Source organism: Melitaea cinxia, chromosome Z (assembly GCF_905220565.1).
Source record: "Melitaea cinxia chromosome Z, ilMelCinx1.1, whole genome shotgun sequence".
In the NCBI taxonomy this organism is placed as follows: Eukaryota; Metazoa; Arthropoda; class Insecta; order Lepidoptera; family Nymphalidae; genus Melitaea; species Melitaea cinxia.
The window spans coordinates 19,609,468-19,636,681 of record NC_059424.1 but is presented as its reverse complement, the minus strand read 5'-3'; the positions used below and the strand labels follow the sequence as shown (position 1 = coordinate 19,636,681).

Sequence of the window (27,214 nt, the reverse complement as noted above, 5' to 3'; positions counted from 1 at the left end):
ATTGACACTGTGGGATAACAAAATGAATTTACTCATAATTAAGTTGAATTCGAAAAACAACTGTCAAGTAAAATTGGACGTCATGATTTTTCTATACCTACATTGTTTAAGATATTTAGGACGTATTTATTGTATACTAGCTGTGCCTGCGACTTCGTCCGCGTTTTGGGTATTTACATGTTGTACGCGAATTTTTTGACTGATTGACATGAAACAAAAACAACAATTGACATGAAACAAAGTTAAATGTTGAAGCTTTCCATAATATATTAATGAAAACCATGTTTTGTCGTTTCTGAGATTAGCATGCACAAGCGCACAGACAAACAGACAAAAATTCTAACAAACATTGTTTTGGGAGCTATTTGGGGTATTTTTTTTTAATTTGTTAAAAAAAAACCACTATATCTATATATTAGAGGTGTGTCTACACCTCTTACATACCTACCTACTAGATTTAAAAAAGTAAGTAAAAAAATACTTTTTAAAATCATTGTGGCAAAAATCTAAAATCATAAAATCGTTTCACACTCAACCGCAGAACAACGATCACGAGTCAAACACAAACGCCAATAATACGTCAAACATCAATCATAACACCGTCTCGCCATCATCAATATCTGTATGTGCCATACAAACATTAGTCGCTGTCGCAACAGCCAGTTGCCGTGACCATTGCGGCAACCAAACATATCAAGGACATGGTTATCTATACAAATATTATAAAAAGGAATTATTCGATTATTTTTTTTATTGTAATGAATAACGCCAGGTGTATGTATACTACCTTATCACTGAATCACATACACTGTTCTTAATAGCAGAAAACGGATCAGCCAAAAACCGTATGATACATATACGCAGACGAACCCGTGAGCAGAAAGCTAGTATATTAATGTTAGTACTTAACAGACAAGTTGAATGACATGCAATAAATTGGTAACTGTTACGATCAATTATTTAATTGAATTTGTTCCTTAATAGCTTTCGTATGCGAACTCCATCTCGAAGGTTATCACGGTTCCCTCAGACCGAGGACTTCCTGACGTCTGATGATTTAGTTAAACGATACCCATTCATAACTGTACAGCAAACGCTAATCTATACAAATAAATAAAATTGCGAGTGTCTGTTTCTAACATTAAAACAACCGCTTTTTACTAAATGCATATGGATGTATACACGGTACTTTACCAAAATAGCATTTTTAATTTTTGTCGGTATGTCTGTCTGTCTGTTTGTTTCGTGATTTTCGCAGGACTTTTGATTGACAGATAGCTCTTCGAACTGAAAAATAACGTTTTTGTTTAATACCACTCAGACGGAGTCGCGGGCACAGCTAGTTATTAAATATATGTTTTTGAACTTTCCCGGTAAGTAACTTTCATTTAAACGAAGACTTGTTTTGCTTGCAATAAAAAAATTATTTCTAATGTAAATAAGTTATATGTAACTAATGCATAATATATAAAGCATGTGTTTCGAAGCTTTCACACTCACTATTAGAGTATTTTCGTGACTATGGGGTGTTCAACATCGTCGAAATATCGGGAATACCAAACTGATAATCAATAGAAATCCTACCAATCAATATTATAAATCCAGAATAACACATAGGCTACTTTTTACTCAACTATCTAAGCTATCATCCGATATTTACTGGTATAGTACTATGACCTGTTGTCGTAGGTGAGCGACGAAAAACAATAGAGTGTGTAATGCGATGTAATACGAGCAATATTTCACGCGACGAGTACCGTCGGAAGCATTCTAACGCGACCTTATTTAATTTCAATTGTTATCGTTGGCAACAATGCCGAATGAAATTACAGTGTGATGGGTGGACGAACGATGCGTCCTGTCATCACGAAAAAAAAAAAACAATAAAATAATAGAACTACGTAGGCTATTATCTTATATATAAAATCCTCGTGTCACAATGTTAGTCACAATACTCCTCAGAAATGGCTGGACCGATTTTTTTATCAGATTTTGTGTACATATCGGGTAGGTCTGCGAATCGACCAACATTTAATTTTCATACCCCCAAGTTGTAAAGCGGCGGAGTAATAACATACATGGTAAAAAAACGTTTTCGGGGTCAGCTAGTATTATATAAAAATTAAATAATATCTTCAAGATACACATTTAATGCTGTCTTGCAAATAATGTATGCGTTTTAGATAAAAACCAAGCGTGATATATATATATATATATATATATATATATATATATATATCCGCACACCGCGATGTCTGGCGTGAACTTGGGGAGGCATGTCTAGCAGTGGGCTGCAATAAGCTGAACTAACTGACTGACTGACACATATAAATAAAACAAATTATGCCCAGACTTTGGGCGGGAATTACATCTTAGGACAACAAACAATTGCTAACTGCGTCAATATCCTAGTTTCGACGGTAGATACAATAGATATACCTAAAAAGGCTCGCATTTGTCACTCACCTAGATAAAAATATAATGCCTGTATTCATTATATACATACTCTACGAGATATTTTGTGTAAAAAAAAATATTATAAAAATCTAAATCTATGTATAATCTACAGATACATCAATCGTCAAACCAGTCGACGCCATATTTGTAAATTTCGCATGAGATAATAATATTTCGGAACACACCCAAACTTAAAACAATCACAATTTTATGACTGGGTGTGTTCTGAGATAAGGTTTTGGAGTCTGTCTATTGCCACGTATGAAATATGCATTACAACGATATTCATACTTCCTTGCTCTATAAGCTGATAAAAAAGTCGTTATTATATTATATTATTATATTATCAGCCATATCATTCAAAGTGAACCGTACCTATAGTAAGGAAATAGCGAGATACATACAAAAAATTAGAAAATAAGACTGTTTGCATTATACTAATTTGTTTCAAAAACATTTTCAAGTGAAAATTAGGGAGAGTTTTGAAGACATAGGTCTCACATTTGTTTATTAAACATTATTTTATAGCTATAATAAAAACATTTGAATAAAATAGTTTTCAATATAAATATTCTGTTTATCTGAATTTATTAATCGATTTCAAATAACTCGATAATTGTGTTTGCAGGCAAACGAAGAAAAACCGACTTCGATTATTTCAACAAGTAATACAACGTAGGTAGACGAAAAAATAGTCAAATAAATACGCATTATCAAAAATTACGTCAAAAGTTGTAATCAGATCTCGACGAAATTTAAATGTGACCACATGATAATAAACACCGGCTTTCGATTAAATTAAAAACTATCAAAATCGGTACACCCAATAAAAAGTTATGCGGATTTTTGAGTTTCCCTCAATTTATATATATACATACATACACACACACACACATATATATATATATATATATATATATATTAATGTATGTTCGGGGATAGCTTCGTCGTTTATGAATCGATTGTGCTGAATTTTTTTCGTCCTCGTTTCGTTTTTTGTTGGCTAGCAAACATAATTATTTGAATTTACCATCATTACCACATCTAAAGGCTTTTAGATATGGTAGCATAGATCGTTTGCTTGAATCCACGTACAGGAACATACATCAAATCAACAAACCATCTGACAAGCCGACAAGACAAAGGTTTATTAATCAAAAAAAAACGTAAAGCGTGTGCCGCGCCCACACTGTTAAAGATAATGCTGGAAAAATCGAAACATTTAATTAGTGCCCGTATATGTAATGGAACCCAAGGTTGGACCATATACAGATCACAATATAAACAACATTATGACACAAGAAACATCATCATCTTAAATCATCCTACACGAGAAAATGATTCAATAATTAGTACGCATAACCGCAAGGACGGTATAATAATAATAATTAATCTGTGACAAAATTCTATTAAATAAAATAGAAAAACAATCGTTAAATGTATCACAAGTCACAAGAGGGAAATATTTACAATTATACAATGACGTATGAACGCGATGACAGTAACATTTTTATAAAAAAAATGTATAAGTAGGTTTTAGAATTCAACTATTATTTTATTAAAAAAAATACTTTTAAGTCCTTGGGACTTAGGATAGGACCATTCTAAACATGCTATAGAAACATTAATCAGATCGAATTATTTAAAAAAAAGCTTAATTACAAATTCTTCGATCACAGAAACTCCATTCAAATTCCGTTAGTTCATGAACGGTCCATATAAGATCACCACATGACTTCATACGCACGTGACTCATAAAACGAAAAATCCCATGTAAAGAATTCGTGATAAATATTGACACAGATGCACGCCAATGAAGAAATATATGGCATATTCTTTTGTATATTGAAAGACCGTCCTCGTGTCCATCTTCGTATTATTACGACAATTGTAACAACATAATACATATTCAAATATGACAGTTAATGGTGCGGAACAGTTCTAATAAACGCGATAATTACTTGTATACAAGTGGTCGAAACTAGTAATTGAACAAAATGTTTTTGTTAAGTTTGGTACAATTTTTTTTGACATCCACGTGCCCATACCTATTGTTAAACATCATGCATATAATTATGCTTAATCTACAGGCGATTTATTACTAAAACTACAGATCAGTAGTCCTATGATTGCCTAGAAAATTCAGGACGAGGTCTGACGCTGACGGAATTTTTCTCTTACAATATACCATTTTTTCTTTTGTTTGGTACAAGTGATAACTATAAACGTAAAGGCAGGTGGGTCATTTGGTCTGTTTTATCATGATTAAATATTGCAGATGTTGGTTAATTATTTGTGTTTATACATTTATTAATGTTTTTACTGACTCTTTATTCAGTCGTTACATTCGTAAAATACTAAAATTATAAACGACCGACTGCCACTGGCAAGTGCATGATATATAGAAAAAAAAATGTTAAGAAAGAACAGAATGTTACCGAAAGGATACGAATTTTAACGAAATGTTAACGGTTACGTCAATAAGTTCATAACACAAACAATATGAATTTAGATATGGGGATATACAATAAGAGGAGTAGACCAGATCTCTATACCGGTGAAGGTAGCCTTTGACAATCAAAACCATTAAAAGCTTAAAAACACATTTCTATTAAAATTGGGAACACGATTTCGATCTTTAAAAGTTTTTAAACATTTGTAACCGTGTTTTGAAACAAGAGGCCTAATTTAATGACAATAGTACCAGTGGTTCAATGTAGGAATATTTTCTATGTCACTGCTTTCCGTCGACGCTGTGACGAAGCGCTTTTGTCGCCTTTAGCGTGCCGCCTTTGTCGTAATAATCTCGGCAGAAATTTTTCGAATGAATTATTCTTGCGCGTGCAATACGAATAAAGTAGGTTACTTTTTCATGAGCAAACGTACAATAAGTGATTTAAATCTCTAATTTTCACGTTCCTGTAGATGCTCTTAATACCAGAGATTTGGTTACAAGAACACCGACAGTTAAAAAGCTTAAAAATAAATTTGTGTCTATGTACATCTATCACCTTATATAGAAATTTTTTCAGGTAAAAAAGTTTTGTAAAAATACGTTTGAAAGATCACTTTCGTTATAATTAGATACAAACGTAAATAATATTACGATATGACAGCCTGATACATTGTACCGTTTTGCACTCGGAGTTGCATCAATTTAAATTAAAACCAATCATTTAGCGCGTCTGGAATCTTCTATCAATTACATTCTATTGATTTAAGTGAAGTCAGTCTTGGATTGAGTCGCGACGGAGCGAGCCGAACCGTTTGAAACTTATCAATTATATTTATATAAACTTGTGAAAAATGTGTTTTGGTCAGTTAATCGCTTCGATTATGTCACGTTTATTTTGAAGCGTTAAATTAAAAATCGGCGGAAAATAACGTTTTTAAGCCGTTTAGTTAGGGTTACGTAAGTTTTAGTTTCTCTTGATAATATCGGGCCTACTTTTTTTAAAATTAAATTTTAATCAATTCGTAAACGTATTTTAATTTACGTGTCGATATTACGTAAAACGATACGATTTGGGTTACAGTTAAATATAGCCGGCATATCTTAATATTGAAATGCTAAATTTCTTTTCAACACACATCTTTGTCGTTAAAGGAAATCGTTGTGAGATTTGCATGTTTCGAAATCAAATCTGACATGCATATTCTCGAACCCAATTGGATTTTTTACATTTCCAATCCAATAGAATTGTATTACGCATCAGAGCATTTCCTTCATAAGATCCTTTTGTCCATTAATAGGAAATTTACATGCTGTTACGGTATACTAGTAAAGTATAACAATTTTCTTCTTGACATAATTATGAATTACGTTTCATTAAATTTAAAATTAGATTGAATCATTTTATATTTATTTTATCTGATGATAAGGAACCCTCTGTTTTTTAAGAGAATCGATGTTTTTATATGTACAAATATAAACTTATATAATACATAAGTGAAAACATTTCCGAGCTATATTTGTCCCAAAAAAAAAATCGATTACATAATATCAAATACGTTTATAAATAGAATATCACGTGTCACTTTCTTGTCTTGATAATAAAACACATAATCAAACGGCTCGACAGTCATCTAAATATTAAGTTATTTCAATGAGAAATATCAATAAATCACTGTATCGTTTATTTATATTCAGCACACTTATAATTATATAAAGTTATATCTTATTTATAAAATTCTCGTGTCACAAATATTAGTTACCATACTCCTCCGAAACGGCTGGACTGATTTTTGTGAAATTTTGTATCCATGTCGGGTACAATAATCGACCCAAGTCGTACAAAAATCTCATGGGAGTAACTACTTTTACAATTAAATGAATAACTTCCACACTTACAATTAGTATTGGCCCGCAATAGAAAAAAAAAATTCTGTTTCTGTGTTTCGGAATTTCGTCGCACCCAGACTTGTAAACAAGTGTCAAGTCTATAAATGGGATCACTGCGCTAACTCTTTGTATATATACGTTATGTATATTTATGACTGCAAGTCGATTTTCTCCTTATTACCTCACCCTTGTTTGCATACCTTTTGTGTATGCGTCACACTTTCATGTTAGCTGAATGGACGATAACCTGTATCGTTTTTAAACAAGTCGTTCAAGAACTTGAATGAAACATAATCGCACCATTTAAAGAATTAACGTTTGGTTAGTTTTTCGTTTTATTGCTGGTATGTTAATTGATCATTGCAATTGACTGCAACTCCAGCAATTGTCGTGTTTCAAAGGCGGTTTGAGTTTGTAGTAAAAATATTTTTATAACTACATTTTTGTTGCTAAATAATTTATTATTCATTATATCTCGGAAAATACTATTCAAGTTTTTTTAATAGATTTTTGTGTAATTATTGTTTGAACACAATCGATTGAACGTAAAACGTAAGTCAAAGATCGTTTATTACTTGCAAATATTATAGACATAATATCTATGACACATTTAGACTAACGAAATACGGGATTCTTAATTTGAAAAAAAAATATAAACAATCGTAGGTAATTTTTTTCCGTCAGATATTCAATATAAGGTAAGACGAAGGTAATAATCGACAAGCATTGTTCGAAATTAAAAAAAGGTTAACGAAATAAAATAAAAGTATTTATTTTCACATTTATTAACGCATTAGGCGAACAAACATAGACATGAATAATCTACCTGTTATTGCGGATAACGTTTCCAATATTCGGTTATTATGAATAAAACGATGTAGTTATACGTTCCGACCGGGAAGGATCTCAACGAAAATCCAATGTTATTAGTGAAATAACTAAGAAAGTGAATAGGATATATTGACCATAACATTAATTAATTTTTATTTATAGAAAATTTATTTATTTGTAAGGCTAATACAAAAATTTCGACTATTTTAGTGATTTCTATACCAGGGCAAGTTTAACATTACAGTATGAAAAGACGCCTGTTAATATTTGGAACTTTTTTCTTAGCATGTTCTAATATTCCGAGAAATGTCGAAAATTTCATTTTTATTGCAGGTATTGCTAATTAGCTTAGTTCATTTAGCCCTGTTAAAATAAGTTTTTTCGTTGAAAACGTCTAACTGCTTCCAATGAGATTAACATATCGATTAGTGGGTATTCCATATGGTCCAGTAATCAACTTAATATATTTTTGGAATGCACTTATATGGTCTTTCAAATGAAATAGGCAATTGAAGTAATCGATAATTATGTTTGCAGGCAAACGAAATAAAACCGACTTCAATTATATCGACAAGTAATACAACGTAGGGAGACACCTCTGCCTTGCAAGCAATCTCGTACTTCTACCTTGTAAAAGTCGATATGTATTTGTATACAAAGAGGTCCTAAATCACTATAATATTATAGGATATACCTACTATTTTAATCTATTTTTTCTAACATAATCCATTTTTACGCGAGCGAAGTCGCCGCCAACAACTAGTAAATAATACAAGAGCCATAATATTTAATTTTTTTTTTTAAATAACAGTTAAAATTTATTTGAAAACGGTGTTGAAAATTAGTCGATAGCTGGATGACGATAAATAGAACATATAAATTTACAAAAATATCTTATTATAAATTAAACTTATTTAATTAAATTTCTGTATGTTTAGTCTAGAACTATACATCAAACGAAACAGGTATCTCATAGACAGATCTGATAGAACCTAGCAGACATCAAATACACGGGCCTAGAAGAAAAAGTGCTACGTATTTCGGTGTGCTGAATCCGAATTTGAGGTCCTTTTGGTCCGTACGTCGCCTAATTTTGATTAAATTCTAAAAACGACCAAAAATTGAAAAATTAATTTATGCCGAAGATATTTTTTGTTTGAATTAACACAAATATGTTTCTTATGTATTATGGCCAAAAATAGCCTTTTAATTATTTATCTTTAGTTAATTTTTCTCATTAAAATTAATGCGTGGCGCTCATTTACACTCACATACATTAAATATCATGCAATGTCATTAAATAAACCCGATATTTCAAAAACGTTCGTATGCGTATGTTAAAGTGTCGATAATTGGGTGTCCTACAACAACCATATGTTTGCATATACGAACATTTATACAATATTTTGTTATAGCTTTTAACTTATAAAGTTGTAACTTAAGCTTTGTTTTTATATGACATAAAAAATCACCTAAAACGCTTCAAAAATAAGTCGTCATCAAGTCTTATGACATTGTTAATATAAGATATTCATAAAAACATCATAAAATGTATATAAACGTAAAAATCTTTAGATTGCTTTAGTAACAATTATAAGAAAAAAAATGAATTCTTTAAATTTTTTACGATTCTATCAACCTTCGATTCGAATCACATGTCACCATCGATTATTTTATATAAACTTACGACCTCCGTTTAAAAAAAAAACGTACAAGTATGGAATTCATGTATAGAAATAATTGAATCGCCATTTTAGGGAGTGTCCAATTATTTTTGTTAATGAGTGCGAATAATGTACAAATAATCTATAATATATATAAAAGCGAAAGGTCACTCACTCATCACGAAATCTCCGAAACTATAACACCTACAAACTTGAAATTTGGCAGGTAGGCTCCTTATAGGACGTAGAAATCCGCTAAGAACGGATTTTACAAAACTCGACCCCTAAGAGGGTAAAACGGGGGTTGCAAGTTTGTATGAAAGTCCTATGTTTTTGAAGTAAAAGACTTGAAATTTAAAATGTATGCTCTATAGATGATAAGAAGGCGTCCAAATAATATATCTCTAGAAATCAACCCCCTTTTGGGGTTAAAACGGGGGATGGTAGGTTGACTCACTGATCACGAAATCTCCGAAACTATAACACTTACAAACTTGAAATTTTGCAGGAAGGCTCCTTATAGGGCGTAGACATCCGCTAAGAACGGATTTTATGAAATTCGACTCCTAAAGGGGTAAAACGGGGTTTGGAAGTTTGTGTGAAAGTCCCATGTTTTTGAAGTAAGAGACTTGAAATTTAAAATGTATGCCTCATAGATGATGATAAGGTGTCCAAATAATGTATCTTTAGAAATCAACTCCCTTTTGGGGCTAAAACGGGGGATGGTAGGTTGACTCCCTCATCACGAAATCTCCGAAACTATAACAGCTACAAACTTGAAATTTGGCAGGTAGGTTCCTTAAAGGACGTAAACATCCGCTAAGAGATGATTTTACGAAACTCGACCCCTAAGGGGATAAAACGGGGGTTGGAAATTTGTATGAAAGTCCTATGTTTTTGAAGTAAGAGACTTGAAATATAAAATGTACGCTCTTTAGATGGTGAGAAGGTGTCCAAATAATGCATAGTTATCTATATATATAAAAGAGAAAGGTAAATAACTCACACATCACGAGAAATCAAAAACCGCTGGATGGTCTATCCATCCAGGTTGGACAAAGATAAAATTTGGCAGGAAGGTAGATTATAGTTAGCAGATTTCCGCTAAGAACGAATTTTACGATATTCCACCGCTAAGGGGGTTTAATTGGGGTTGATAGTTTGTATGAATCATATATAGCCTGAAAACAAAACTAAAAATGTGGTGTATAGAGAGGTTTTATAAAAATAACTATTAAATTATACTAAATTGTGCCTTTTAAAAAGTTACTCAGTTTGATAAGCATTTCAAGTGACTGAAATAAAAAAATAATTTGCGTTAAACATCTTAATAGTAATGCATAATATCTTCGTAACCACGCGGACGTAGTCGCGGGCAACAGTTAGTGTATTATAAAACAAAGTCCTCAAAAGTGTATGTGATCAATTCGCTCAAAATCTACAGAACGGATTTTCATGCGGTTTCACCACTGAAGAGAGGGTTCCACCATTGGCAAGAGGAAGGTTTACGGAACGGCTAAGCCGATTTTGAGGAGAGTTTCACTGGAAGTTTATCGGAAAAACTTTGTGACACACTAATTTCAACGCGGGCGAAGCCGCGGGCACAGCTAGTCTTATATAAATAAAAATGAATGTCGCTATGCGCATAATTCGAGAATGGCCTGACCAATTCAGCTAATTTATTTTTCGTATGTTCCTTAAGGCCCAAGGTAATTTTTTTTAATACTAAAAAAATCCTTTTTTTACTATTAACTATTGACAGAACGAAGTCTGTCCGGGCAGCTAGTAGTAAATAAAGTATAAGTTTTTTTTTTAAATCCCACAAAATTAAAATCAGAACTTACTTTAGTCAAGCACTTTTGAATCGTCATTGTCGTTGGCGTTCAATTTGGATACTTATTATACTATTTTACGTTTATCGCTTCTGTATATATACGTCATAGCGTGATGTTTTATTAGCATATAATAAAAAGGCTAGTAAAAAAAAAAAACGAACGTGCGTTTTTAGCGATAAGTTTAAAAAGAAACAATAAAATATCTTCATACTTTATAGTAGACTGAACATGGTAGCGACGTAGCCATGTATGGGCGTTGTCTCGAGGCTCAGCGCCTTGTAGCGGTGGCCTAGTCGAGGCATTCCGTTTCGATTTTTATCTTATGACACTTGATTTTTTTTCATAATATATAATATGTAATATCATATAATATATATTCTTTATCGCGATTTAAAATATAGTTAGTTTTTTTTTTCCTTTATTTAAGGAGTTTTAGACCATAAGGACTACGCCACTCCATAGGAACATCACACATTCCTAGTTACAGTTTGCAATTACGAAAAAATCAGAAACATCTACCAGTCAACTCATAAGTAGTATAATAAAAGAAGCAATGCCATACCATACTTTCTTTTTTAGAATAAAGTAACAAATGTACGAGTTTGTATATAAATAAAATTGAATTACTTTATGTACCTACGTATATAACATTCAAACGACTGCACCAAAATACATTGCTTATATTCGTTATTGTAATAACTTTTTTTTGTAATTTTCTTTTGACAAGGTTTGTACAAAAGTTATAAAAAAAAATAGAACATTCACAAAACAAAAAAATATGGCGGACCAAAATTAGACCGAGCAAAATCATATTTAATAAATTTCCTTTAAAATCGTGAGGTTATAAAATAAAACACCATGCCACGACTCGAGGAAAGTGCGAAAGCCATAAAAGTAATGGGACACCATTATGTAGCCCATGAGGTGATATTAAAATTACTCAAGGAAGTAATTCAGGGTAAGTGAATTAAAGTTTTGACGGTTGTTACCGAGAACCGAATATGTTAATGTTATGAATACTTTTCGTAAAGGTAACCTGAAACCAATTTTATTATTTAACGCTATTCGTAGGACCTACATAAAATACCTATGTAATAATAATAATAATAATTTACTCTCTATTGTATAAATAAAAAGAAGTTTACAATTAATAAAACTACACTATAAGAAATGTACAACAAGCGATCTTATCGCTAATATACGATTTGTTATTTTTGTCAGGTTCAAGAACTCAATTATTATATAACGTGATTCATATTTCAAGTCGTGCTAATATTAGAAATGCGAAAGTTTTTTTTTAAGGATAGATGAATGTTACTTATTATAAAACAAAATCGTTTCCCGCTGTTTCTATGTATGCTTAGATCTTTGAAACTACGCAACAGATTTTGATGCGTTTTTTTTAATAGATAAAGTGATTTAAGAGGAAGGTTTATATGTATAATACATGCATAATATGATAGAGAAACACTGACAATTTTAGAGGTTTCTAACGTATCTTTTATTGTTGACAGTATCAGAATTGCACTCGTGCGAAACCGGGCCGGGTCGCTAGTACTCTATACCGCAAAAACTACAGAACTAATTGTAACGAAACTTAGTACTTAGATAGTGGGAGATCCAGTTTAACACATGGATTATTTTTATGCCGACATAACCGCGTGATCGAAAATCACGCAGGTGGAACACCAAGGCGCAGGTAGTACAATATACCTAATATTCAGTCGAAACTGTAGTTAGTATTAAAAAATATAACGTTCTAGACGAAATAAAAATTATTTTAAAAAAATTATTTTCGGTCTAAATTATTCAGTCGAAGTAATTTGCAAACATCTCTTAAAAGCTTTGATATTAATTACAAATTATTTCGTTATGAGACGAGAAAAAAAACGATCACTAAAATAAAATTATTAATTCGCAATATGTTTGTACTTAGAAATTTAAAAATAATTACTCGAAACGTTATATCTTGCAAACGAAGCTATTTCAGAAAAAAAAAAAACATTGATACGTAAGTTTTAATCGCAAAGCTCATTAACTATATAACGGTAAAATAAAAAATAGATCATTACAACGGTTTTATATATAATAGCGTATAATAATCCATAAGCTAGCGTTGTTCGCTTTAATTATAACGCACTATGCGAACTTTAAAACAATACTCGATATCGACAAAAAACACGCATTACGTACGGTGTGTAAACATCGAGGTACATCACTACGAAAAAAAAAAGACTGAAATATGACTAAACATTTTGCGCGGATACGAAGTATGCCCTCATCAGATATATTTATATATTGCACATCGATACTTATTTACATATGGTAACATTATTCACGCATTAGGACATGAAAGAGATGCTGTAATCGATGTAACAGTAGAGCACTGTACGGAACAGATACCTTATTATGGAAGCAAGAGAGCCGGTCCTCGTGCGCCAGTGACGACATCGAACCGTGCCGGTCGTACTCCCAACTGTGCCAGTTATCCAGAGAATCTGAGGACGACTTCTTTGTATCGATAGAACTTTTTCTTGACAGTGAATTCATCGATCCAACGTAATCTCTCTTCATATCTCTAACACCGTTGCTGTTCAGAGAGTCCCGTCTGTTGTAATTCACGACGTTGCTCCGGGAGAGATTTGGAAATGATCCCATTGAGTGTCTTTTTGTGTTGTATTTGTGTGTTGGGCTCGGTGTGTCCCTGCGCGGTGGCGTCTGCGAAGGGCTGTGGCGGTCACGACGGAGAATGCTCGGGAATGTAGAGGGATGTTCGATCTCTCTCACAGGGGACGTCGGTATTCCCAGCGAGCCCCTTCGCCTGTCGTCATAGTATTTATTTAGAACGATTTTATACTAAAAAAAGTTATACAAACACTAGTAATATAATTTAACAGACCTTATAAAGAGACCATTTGTGGGCGAAATGGATTCCCTGTAACCAGGTGTCGATTCCCTGCTGTGAAGGTACAATGAAGATCTGTATGGAGTGCTGCAACGGCCGTGGACATCACAATGCGGGTCGTGCTCGATTGTGGAGCTGACTAATGGGGAGTGACGGCCCTCTCCCTCTAAGGTCAAAGTTCCGAACATCGAATCCAACTGTCGCATCGCCAGCGCCTTCTTAACCGCAGTCATCGTCTCGATAATTCACAACGGTAAGCCACAATATATTTTTTAATTTATAATCGAACCCGTAACAATGTTTCGTAAACACCAATACTCGTTTGCACAAAATCGTGACTTAAGTAATATGTATGTCCTCTAAGTATGCCGCGACGCGACTGGACCGACTCGGACGGCATTGTGCGCAAAGCGCTCGCCGATGACTCACGGCGGCATGCGCGCGCGCAGCAAGACCAATTATTATCAACGTGTCCTACAATTACACCGTAGATGTATGTAAATACGGTGACAAGGAGGTAAATAATACTCAAGTAGAGCGGCAAGTATATAAATAATAATCGTGAACCGTCAAACGTAGGCGTCGGTCCAAGTTTGATCGAAGGTCGTCCGTGTCGAAGCTAGGAAACCGGCGATGACATTTATTTTGTTGCCGGCGTGCCGTTAAAGATATACGAGTAATAAAATTATGTATTCGTTAATAACAGAAACCCACACTCGATGATTTCCATTTCAAGTATAGACATAATAAGCGAGTATCGTCGAAGTCGACAGATAGTTTTGTGAATTCGTCAATAGTAACTTCGCGCCTTCGTCGAGAAGTAATTATATCAATTAAATGAAGTAGCTAATGAAGATTGGTTGGCGATTTCACGGTCCCTTAAAAGGTGAATTTCAGTTAAATGGAACGACAGAATTTAGCTGCCGCAGTTCATGTAATTCGAAGTAACAAGCATGTAATTAAAAGTGGATCCTATGCCATATGACCGCGGTATCTTTTTTGTCGCGCTTCATTTACCACCGAGCTACTTCGAAAAGTACAGAAAAGTCAGTAGCAAACGAGAGAACATAGCACAATTTGAATCATTCAAGAGTTTTCTAATTGTCAAACGAATACTATTCGCTCTAACTTTATGTAGGACTAGCTGTGCCCGCGGCTTTGTCCGCGTGGAATTTAACAAAAAAGTTATTTTTCACTTCGCAGAGTTATAAAATAAACAAATTTTTAAAATAAAAGTAGTCTAACTTACTCCTTATCTGCCAGCGTAAGTCCCCTCAAAATCGGTCCAGCTGTTTCAGAGATTAGCCGGAACTAACACAAACAGACAGACAGACAGACAGACAAAAATTGTAAAAATGTTATTTTGGTATATGTACCGTGTATACATTCATATGCATTTAGTGAAAAGCGATTATTTTAATATTACAAACAGACATTCCAATTTTATTTATTTGTATAGATTGGCTCAAATCTCACTTTTTCTGTGTTTGATACTTCACATGTTGTTTTTTTTCTATCTTCACGTGTTACTCCTTTTTAAAACTTTTACGAAATTTTATCACGTAGGTATGTAAATTATTATTATTTAATACGGTTTTCTTTTATAAAAGAGTTACAACTTTAATATATAGAGAAATTAACGAAATCCTTCAACACTTTTTCTATTCTACTAGAGTAGAATAAAATTCATTGATAATACATACGTCTTACTCCTATTACAAAATATCGTGAACGAATTCAAAACCTAAGCATTATTATTAGTTGATTGATGTCAAAATGTAAAGAAAAACATATATTGTAGATTCGAAATGCAACTTTTTAAACAACATATACAGAGATATTATATAGAAATCTAATAGCCGTTTATGTGAAATAACGTGACCAATGTCACAAAGTTATCTATCTCATTATATAACATTGTTAAATATATATTTATTATGTTATTGACCTTCCGACAAGCCGACACAGTTGTTCGAGTTTTGGGTTTAAAATATTCAAATTAAAATAATACTTAAAGTTAGGACAGTAAAACTACAAAAATTGGCCCTCGACCTCAGCTGGCAGGTATGTATATGCCCAATAAGAACGATCTGTGATTGTTGTATCTTGACTATGACGTTCAATGAAGCTGAAATTGAGCCAATTGTCTCTTTTCAAAGATCGATGTACAATATTTATCGCCCGGCACTAAACACAATTTGAATTTCATACCTTCGCCTGAACGAGCCGTATTGAATTTCGGGGCATACAGTATTCAGTGTCAAAGCTCGTGACTTAATACCTGGCAAATTTCATTCAGATTAATTCAGCACTTTCGGTATGGCACGCGGACAAAACAAAGACAAACCAAAAGATCAGACAAAAAAATCATCTGTGCTCGTTTGGCACTATTGAAAGCCATTTTAATCAGAAAAAGAAGAAGACAGACAAAAAGAACAGTATCAAATACAAAATGCCGTTGATTATAATAGACATAAATAAGAAATCAATTTTGCATTTTTTTTATAAGAATATTCGAAAAAATGCATCAAAATTTATATATTTTATTTTTATATTTGATGCATTATGCAACATGTAAAGAAAGTAAAAAAAAAATATCCGATTCTTAGTTAAAGTGAAGAGAAATTATTCGTTTAATATTCATTTATAAGTGACTTTTTATAAATTAATACAAATGGCAAATTCTTTTATGGTAGCGTTTCGATTCTAAAAATTTATGCATAGTTTTTGAAACTATTTTAATATATCATATTTTATCTATTAAATTCATTAAAATCTTAACAATATATTATCTTTGTTAATGTTACTCAAAATAAATAAAAGTTTTCACCTTTGTTATTTATCGATAAGCCGGTAAAATTCTAAACTTACTTTAATAACTATTTTACCTTTTTAAGTTATATTGTCTAAATGTAATAAGATCTCTTAGCGTACACGCTATAACACGAAGTAGCGAAACAGTACAATTAACGTTTAAAAAAAACTGACCCTACCCATGTTATCAAAAAAGCGCATCCCCGAAAATTCTGGATACGTTAATCACTATAGAAAACTACACAAGTAGTAAGAAGTAAGATGGCTTTAGTCTTCCGTAAGAATTTTACGATAAATCATTATATCTTAACAGTGTTCAGTTGTGAAGACCTAAACTTAATTATTTACATCATTATATTCATAGAAAAATATTCATTGGAGAGCTTATGGACGCGCTCAAAATGAATCCATTAAAATTTCTCAAAATTAACTTAACTGAAATCGTATTTCGACTAATTTTTGACATCAATACACCTTTCTCTAATTTAAATAAAATTGCAATAATTTTTATTGCTTTTATTTTTTCGAAAATCCGGACGACTTCTTAGATAGAAAACGTAATAAAACCAAATAGATTTTTATTATAATTCAGTCGCCATTTAGATTTCGACTTAGATTTTGAATTACGATAACGCAACAAGCTAGATATGTTTCAGACCGAAACTAACACGAACCCGAGTGAAAGTTATGAGTTATGCTTATATTCTCATCCATACTTTTAATATTTAGTTACATATTTTTTTAAAGGGTATGATATAAATATTGTATGATAAGTTAATGAGGAACTAAGTTTTCGTCAATCGTCCGTCAATGTAAATGAACATTTAATAAAACTGATAATATAACAGAATAGTGATGTCCATCGAGACACTAGGATCTAGGGTGCACTAAATATTGTGACTAAGTCAAGGTTGCTGGATAACACGTGAGCACCTAAGTTTGTTATGTACCTAATGCAAAGATGTAGCAATTGACTTTTTGTTCTTGTTACTCTTTTTGAAAATGTAGATTCTTTTTTGACGTTCTTTAATTATGTAATCACCTTATGCCGAAAAATATATTTTATTTAAATTCATTTCAGTTTGCCGCATGTTAAAAAAAAATTACCGTAAAAGAAGTGCACGAGAGATAGCAGATGGTAATTGAGAGTTTCATTACAACATTATCTATACTAATATTATAAAGCCAAAAAGTTTTTGATTCGTTTGCTTAAAAGCGCTAATCTCCGGAACTACTGGTCCGAAATGAAAAAATATTTTTATGTTAGATACCGACTGCGGAAGATTATAGGAGATTTTTCCCTTAAATTAACGCCTGCAGAACCGCTGAGCGCTAGTGCAAAATATGCGGAAGGTGATTGGCTCACCCAAGTCCGATGACCGTCAGGACAACGCATTTGCTGGCGTAGTGATTTACGGAGAAATATACGAAGAATCTTCGATTGTCTCATTTTTCGAGCATACCAACAATACATTAACCGCCTTAAATGTGACTAGATTGACAACTAAGTATATCGTGTTATATTTTTTCTGGCTACGAAGCTAGCCTAACAAGAATATGGAGGATCACCGACATCAACATACTAACTAAAAACTCTGCTAGACTATTTACTTAATCGTGACGTTTAAATTAAGGTTAAGGAAACTTAGAAAAATAATCATTACATTGTTTTTTTGATAGCATTGTTTATCTATTTATTTTTATAGTAAGCCGATACCTACATTTAAATAATAACACATTTATATTATACTATCTACAACTATCTCTAATATATCAGTTAATCTATTATAAGATAAAATATATAGATTTAATCTTTAAATTAGATAAAATCAACATTAAATTTACGCATATTCCGTGTAACTATTTAAATTATTTACTTGAAACTTGTTATTACATTCTTTAAATAGTAAATGAAGGGTTAAAACTTTTTTTCTATGAGTAGATCTGTCATTTGTGAAGCTAAGAGCACATAAATTTATTTAAGGACATTTTACTTTATAGTCTAAATAATAATGAAACAGCAACCATGGTCACGGCAGGACTCAACAGGACAGTCCTCCCGTGACCACGGTTGCTGTAAAGTATATGAAACGTCGGGCATATAAAAAACTTAATAAACCGCGATAAAAACCAAAAAAGTTGTTTCATTATAATAAGTGAAATTCGCGTGAATATTAGAAAACAATATCTATATATTTAAAATACATATTTCAGCTTTGATTAAAATTTCCATACGCTAACTAGTCTTAGACGACTCCTTTACGACTGTGTTTATGTTTAAACAAAAACACATATATAGAATAAAAATTCTATAGTTATTAACATTAACATAATTTTTGCGCATCGCTTAAATCAATTACCAATCTTTATTTACCATTCAAATAAACATGATATACGTTTGAACAGTAATATCAACAAAACGAAATATCCGAATACGTAAGTCCACAAAAATATTAAGCCAGATATGATATATATACAAACTATTATTATATCTTTTACGCAATGATACATATTTTTTTTTTCATTTTTAAAAGCATATTTTAAAAAATCGATTGTCTGTATAGTTAGTTTGCGGACGATAGTTTAACGTGACAACACCATAACAAAAGATCTCCTCGGACGCATAGGCCAATCGAGTGGAAGAGAAATAGATGCGGCGCAAGTGTACAATGAGCATAACGGGACAATGAGTCATCCGTTTTCGTGCATGCAGCCGGCGTTCATTGATTTATTAGACGTTGACACATCAAAGATTAAAAAGTATTGTTTAAAATATAATTTGAGTGTAAAAATTGAGGTAGCACCAAAGAGCAACACGGAGAGGAGTCGCCATAGCGATTTTTACCAATACAAAACTGTATGTCATTGTTTGCGGGGAGAAATCACACACACGCATACTTTATCTAATTCCCACACAAAAATAATCGTACGTCACTACGAAACTCACACATATAAATTAAAAACACACATTTTTCACACACCATAGATACATTGTGTCATTACAGTATAATGACATGCCGCAACTACACTGACAAGTTTCTTATAACCATTATTGTAACAACTGTCGATACGCATTATCGATAAATTCAAGTACTCGGTTAGGGAAATTAGGTTTTTAAAGTGATACAAAAATAAGGAATTATTATAAAGATGGACTTCATTTATTATGTACTACAATAATTATCATGTCAAAAATAAACTAAATGTTTATATCATTTTAAAAACCAGTGACAGTTGTATCTATTGCTGGTTTTTAAAATGGATTAGTTTTCTATAAATATGACGAATACGTTTTTGTGGGTTTTCTTTTTTCATTAAGAAAGAAATGCTTGTGCCGGTATATTTTTCCATTATTAATCTTGCCAGTTCCACACTTGAAAGTCAGAGGTATTGAAATGATTTGAGCAAATAACACTATTTCTTGTGGGCGTCCAGGTTAGTTTGTTATTACAATTTTTTTTCCATGTATGCCTTAAATTTGGTTCTTTAGGAAACCTGAAAAAAATAATATAAGATATTATGGTCGAAGTTAACACTAAGTAATTCTAGTAAAATGTGTAAATACTCGTTAGTTTTGTATTACATTTAATGCAATTTTACTATAAAACTATGTATATTAAAATTAAGCTCGCAATATCATATTATAAATAAATCAGAATCTTAAATACGTCTCTCTCCTCCTTTGCCTTTGCCGTTTTTATCGATAACTATCTACAAACAAACCGGTAACAACACTATCACTCGGCGACAGCAACTTCTCGGAAATAGACTCGGATCAGTCGCTCGACCGATCTGCATATTGTATGAGAGCGAGCGGCATGTGTTGGTAAACAAATCCGATACAACACGGCTGATAACATTTGTAATTTTTTATTTTAAAAAGGTTTAAAAGAAGAATACAATAATAATGTCATTAAGAATACTTACATATGAAAGGTAACGCCATCTTTTAGTAAATTTGATGTGGCAGATCCCTTTTTGCAGCAAAAAACTGAACAATCCGGCATTTTTTGAAGAACGTTGATTCAATCACGCAACTAGATTTGGTCTAGTGATCAGTGCGGCTGCAACTAGTTTTATTGTACGCGTAGGACCATTTGGACTTATACCTTGACAAAGAGGAACGCCTATGCATGGCTACTCCCCTCCGTGTTGCTCTATGGGTAGCACAGACAAACCATTGACGTAAGGAATTTCTGTTTAAATTAAATCGTCAATAAGAAAACAACTAAGTATGAATCAGTGCCAATTTAAAATGTCATTAGTTTTGGTCACAAAATATAAATGAACAGTTTCATGTAATAGGTATTATATAATTCTCAAACTTGACTTACTTAAGATTACTTTGAGGGACTGATGATTGATATATGCATCTGAATCAACACATTATACTGTTAACTAATATAAAATAGACAATTATGACAATAAACTTACTAAGATATTTAAAGGAGGATTTAATTCTTATAAAATAGATAGTACTAAAATGATACTAATTTTATTGACCCGCAAATGGTTCTAATTGCAAAATTATTTTTGTTTTGAAAAGTCCATTTACCAAGGAAGGCTATAGGCTATATAATATTTTAGTAAGTTCAGTATATTCTCAAATTAACGCGGGTAAAACCGCGGTACACATCTAGTCCCTATATAATTGTTTTCTTGATAGGGCTGATTTTAGTGAAATAAACCCTTTTGAGCCTCACTGATGGCACACACCATAATCATACTACTCATAAAACATAATTAAAATCTAACTTAATTAACATTTTTTTGTTATCAAAGAACTTTTAAAATTCGCAATATACAGATTGTAAACAGACGACAAAATATTACTTTAAAATATAGCTAACTTCAGTATAGATTTACAGGCTTAGAATACTAAGTCGCAATAACAACTTAGCTCATCCCAGTACAAATATTTAATTTACGTAATGCCTCCGACATTTACAAACGACTAATATATAATAACAATTAATAGGTACAAATCTGTACCAATATTATATGATCAAATAGTATGTTTGTTTAATCACTATTTGAACAATTAACAGACTAGTTTATTTTCTAGATCTAAAAGCCCACTTATTTAGACAAACAAGGTTTAATGACCTATATATTATATAACAACGCGGTTAAAATAGCATAGAAAAAAGGCCACGAGACCGCACGGAAGAAGTGGAAACTCAATTGTAAATATACTAAGCACAGTGACACAACAGCGAAGAGCAGCTGTCTGTATCTTTCTCGCCCAGGAACACTCGGCGGTCCCGAGTTCACCCGATCGAGCCTTTCACCTCAGAGCGTGACGGATCAGCCCAACTTACTACCTACGAAAAAATGTATGTGCGGCTTCAACAGTAATGACAAACTAAAGTGGGTGAAACCGCGCGAGTCACTTAGTTTATAATAAAAACGAAGACTATATTAAGTGCTTATAATAATAATTAATCATAGCTTATTAACATCAAAGGAACGTTTATGGTAACGAAGCGGGGGCGAATGTGACGTCATACCTTATGTAAGGCTTCTCGTAAATAAAGTAAAACATAAACAATTATATAAATATTAAAACTAGACTAGGAAATACCGCCGGTGACAATATGGGAGAGGGAGCTTAAGTTGTGATGACCTTACTTGGTATATCTTCATTGTACACAGGCATAAGTTTCTAAAGAATCCTTAATTTACAACGCTGCTTCACTACCGACTACGGATATTATTATCTCTACTAGAGAAAATTGCTATGTTGTATCTATAATAGCAAATGGACCGAAAGCTTAACGCACTGAAGCACAGTATGGAAACTACACAACACGATATACACTCAAACTAAATAGAAATATTTTTACAAAATACAAATATCTAGTGCAGCGGAAATTGAACCCAACACCACCAGAAATAAGTCACCATAACAGTTGTTAAATAAAGATTCAATAAAATCGCAAAACAAACAACGATTTCCGAGCGATTAAACAACAAACTCGTTTAACCTTTTGCATACTTATCTTCGCCTCCAAACCCATACATACATACAGTCAAACAATTAGCAATTTGCCATTATCAACCATTCAATTCAATTAGTCAACCAATTAAACAATCAAATTAATTTAATTTCCATTTCTGTAATTTATGTATCTCGATAAGCGATTTATTAATAATTTATTAAACTGTTCAAAACAAACAAATTAATTTAAATTTATTAACTGATATAAATGCAGATATTTAATTTTATTATTATAAGAAATGTGATAAGGGATTTCTTTCATATTAAGGACAAGGAGTCACTGTACTTCCACGGCAGCATATATAATATACAGATATCTTAAAATTTTGTATTGTTTACATAGTAGGTATTTATTTTCATAGCCAAGAATTAGATTAATTTTAAAAATATTTATTCATAAATAAAAATGGCGCGCTATATATAATTTTTACCTATACGTACCTTTCTTATACGATCCACGTATACTATCTGGAGGATAATCTATGCTCTTTTTTTCTATTAATAAAATGAGGGAATAATGTAGGTTATTTTTTTTATGCAATTAGGTCAGTAAACAGCACCACACACCTGATGGTAAGCGATTACCGTAGATTATAGACGTATGTAAAACAGAAGCATCACAAGCGCGTTGCCAATCCTACCCCCTAAACCCCCTTGGAGCTCTGGTCACCTTACTCACCACAGAAACACATCACTGCTTGAGAGCAGTATTATTTAGCTGTGACCTTCTATAAAGTCGAGGCGCTTCCCCAGTCGGGGCTGCTCGAGATTTTGAACAGCTGCGACCTTTCTCAGGTAAGGTATTATTATAAAATGTGTTATAAATTTAGAGTTAAAATTGATAAAGTAAAAAAAAATGATATACCGAAAAAAAAAACCATTCTTATAAACAATGGCCTGGAGTTTTTAATTTTATATTTGGCAGTTTTATTCGCCTTTAAAACTGACGCATACACTGACTATGAACTTAAGCATCTAATACCATATAAAGCGTTTTCCCTGAATTTAACACTAAGGTCAACGGAGATGGTAGGATTTGATATATTATTTTGCATAGCGATTGCAATCTGACCTTTGTAACCAATTAAGGACAAGCTACACTTAAGATTATTCTAATTACTTACTTAATTAACAACTTAGTCTCTAGTAGTTAGTCTAGAAAATAAATTGAGTGTAAGTATATATAATTGAACATATGGCGCGGAGAAGTGGACATTGTTTATGGGACAAATACTTTATGGGTTCAAAAAAGCGGACGGTATAGCCGACATTATATGGCTTGAATCTGAGTTACGCGTAACGTTGTCGGACTTTTGGAAAAAGATGTTGATGATGTCTATACATTTAACGCTTGAAAACTTCCAAAATAAAGCTATCAGACTAAACCTCGAGAGGAAGGTCATACCATAGTTTGAACATACGCGACAAAAATGAACGTACATTGCATGCAAACTACTCATCCAAGTATTGTGCATAATACCTAGTCCTACGGCAAAAGGTGCTATGGTAGAAACTTATACTTGCACTTATCGAAGAGTTCTTCAAACAAGTTTACAAATTTAAAGTCACTCAAATTACTATGGACCGAGCTATGCTCTATCTTAATGAAAAAACATCAGGAATGCAATTATTCGCAACAGGACTAAAGTAACCGGCATAGTAAAATTAGTAATTTGAAATGACAATGGGCTGGCCACTTGAATTACACGACAAATGGCTACCGAAGCAGATGCGTCCTGAAATAGAGACCGCGTATCGGTAAATGCAGTGTTGTCCTCTGGCCCGCTGGACTGACGAGCTACGCAAAATGGTCGGTGAAAGCTGGATGAGGATTACGAAGAGTCTGAGTATCTGTCGCGAAATTGGAAAGCCTATGTACAATCATGTATTGTAATAGACTAAAGCGAGTGAGCAAATAAATATAATTTATTTAACATCAAGGAAGAAAAACGATGCGATCAAAATAAAATGTGGATTGCTGTCTGGAATTTGTCAAAAATAACGCACTATTTAGTTATTTTGGGTAGATTGTTGTTGCAAGCAAATGTATACCTATAACAATTAATAGCGTTTTTAAACTATTACCTCTATGGCCATACGACTGAGTAAACTACACAATAGATTTATATTAAACACAGATTATTAAACACAGATTACAGACAGATTTATATTAATCAATCCAACTATATCTACGATTTTATTTCTGTGTTACCGTCTACTATCACTATAGACGGCGCCACGGTTCGCTTAAACCGAATATAAAAATCATCATATCAAAAATTTCGATCTAGCGGGTACATCGTTCCATAGCTTAATTGGCTAGAGCGCCGACATGGTCAGTCGGAGACGCGGGTTCGAACCCCGCTGGAGCGGTCAATTTTTGATATGATATTCAAAAATGTTTACAATCCAACTATTTTAAATAAACCATACTGTAATGTAATATTGAAGGATTGACTTTCATATACACACATTACATTTGTGATGATAAATTCAGTCGAGCTCTCGAAAAAATTATCAAAATAGTTCTACGTAGCATATCCGTTCCTTGAAACGACCTACTACTACGACTAGAGTATAAAAGAAACTCTTGGACAACGTTTTGAATGGTTCAAGATATGGCACATATTATACGTAAGCTAGAAATATTTCAAACCAGTTGTGCCTGCGACTTCGTCCGCGTTTTAGATATTGACATGTTCAACGTGATCCTTTAAATTAGCATAGCTTTTTTATTTATGAATCGATTGACATGAAGCAAACACCAAATGTAAAGTAAAGTTTACCACAATATAATAGTGAAAATCGCATCTAAATCGAATAAGCCCTTTCTGAGATTAACGTGCACACGTACAGACAAACAGACAATAATTCTAACAATAAATTTTTTGGGTGCTATTTGCGTTGATAAAGGTCCCAATAATATATATTTTTTTTATATATCTTTCATGTACAGACAGCGATGCGTTACATTTTTATTATATGTATGATGGATCGAAAGTCAGCGGCAAGTTGACAATTTAATAATTCTAAAATATGCCGTAGCTTATCGTGATCATACATTTAGACGTAAATAATACTGACTTACCCGTCCGAGTTATAAAGTTTTTCAAAAACAGTAAATATTAATTTCTCGTTATAAATGTTTTTATTTTCATTAGCCTTTGACAAATTATACTGACTGATGTTAAAGAAATGAATGCAATTTACATAATTAAACTCCATTTTTATAGACTGTTTATAGTTTTCAAAATTTATTCAGAGCTAGCTGTACCCTGCGCGCTTTAATTCGACCGTATATATATATATATATATATATATATATATATATATATATATATATATATATATATATATATATATATATATATATATATATATTATGTATGTATGTTCGGGGATAAGTCGGTCGTTTATGAACCGATTCTGATATCTTTTTTTTTTGTTGGAAAGGAGATAGTAGTTAGGTTACCCTAGTTTGGTACCATGATAAGGAAACCAATATCTGATGATGGGATCCCAGAAAAATCGAGGGAAACTCTCGAAAATTCGCATAACTTTTTACTGGATGTAACGATTTTAATGATTTTTAATCTAATCGAAAGCCGATGTTTATGATGTGGTCATACTTAAATTTCATTAAGATCTAATTACAACTTTTGGAGTAATCTTTGATAATGCGTATTTACTTGACTATTTTTTCGTCTACCTACATTGTATTACTTTTTGATATTATTGAAGTCGGTTTTTCTTCGTTTGCCTGCAAACACAATTATGGTATTTTTTGGTCATACCAACTCAGAAACCTTTATGGGCTCATGCACAACACTGCTGAAGATCATGATATGATCAAATGCATAGTTTACGATTCTATAAAGAACATTCATATTATTATCCCATGAATAGTATATTCAAACTGTAAAAGTACAGAGAAACCAAATCTATAAAAATACTGTAGGTTGTGTTATGTATAATGTTACAGTATAAGGATTATACTGTATGTAAGACGGCATAATTTCACGATATTATACGATATTTTGTTGTATATACTATATAGCAAAAATATGCTGTCTATGAATAAATATTTTCTATTGTGTCTGCTTGGACTCCGGTTACTTAGCAAGTCAAACACAAAGAAAAAAAACTTATGTATAAGATCATAAATACTGGTGTTGAAATGTGATATTGAAATAATTTTTACAATGGAATAAATAATAGTTAAGCTCATTGATTCTTTCTTAGGTTACTTCATCATTCATTCATTATTTGGTTGACTTTTGGTTACATTATAATTTTTAGTACATTATATTCATTATTTATAATTTTTGGTTCCGACACTCATGTACGGAAGTGAAAGTTGGGTAT

General features: G+C 32.3%; 1 protein-coding gene across 1 annotated transcript; it reads right to left on the bottom strand.

The window, feature by feature from the left end:
* Positions 1 to 13,133: 13,133 nt before the first annotated feature.
* On the bottom strand, positions 13,134 to 14,554 carry LOC123668728. Its single transcript, XM_045602424.1, has 2 exons — positions 14,029 to 14,554; positions 13,134 to 13,950 (listed from the first exon to the last, which is right to left on the bottom strand). Exons 1-2 carry the CDS (start codon positions 14,265 to 14,267, stop codon positions 13,461 to 13,463), a joined length of 729 nt encoding a protein of 242 aa, XP_045458380.1. The 5' UTR covers positions 14,268 to 14,554; the 3' UTR covers positions 13,134 to 13,460.
* Positions 14,555 to 27,214: the final 12,660 nt, after the last annotated feature.

Excerpts from the sequence above, each read along its gene's own strand:
- LOC123668728 (XM_045602424.1), bottom strand. The coding sequence starts at position 14,267 with ATGACTGCGGTTAAGAAGGCGCTGGCGATGCGACAGTTGGATTCGATG. Across the intron at positions 13,951-14,028 it reads ACAAATGGTCTCTTTATAAG|GCGAAGGGGCTCGCTGGGAA; the intron begins GTCTGTTAAATT and ends CTATGACGACAG.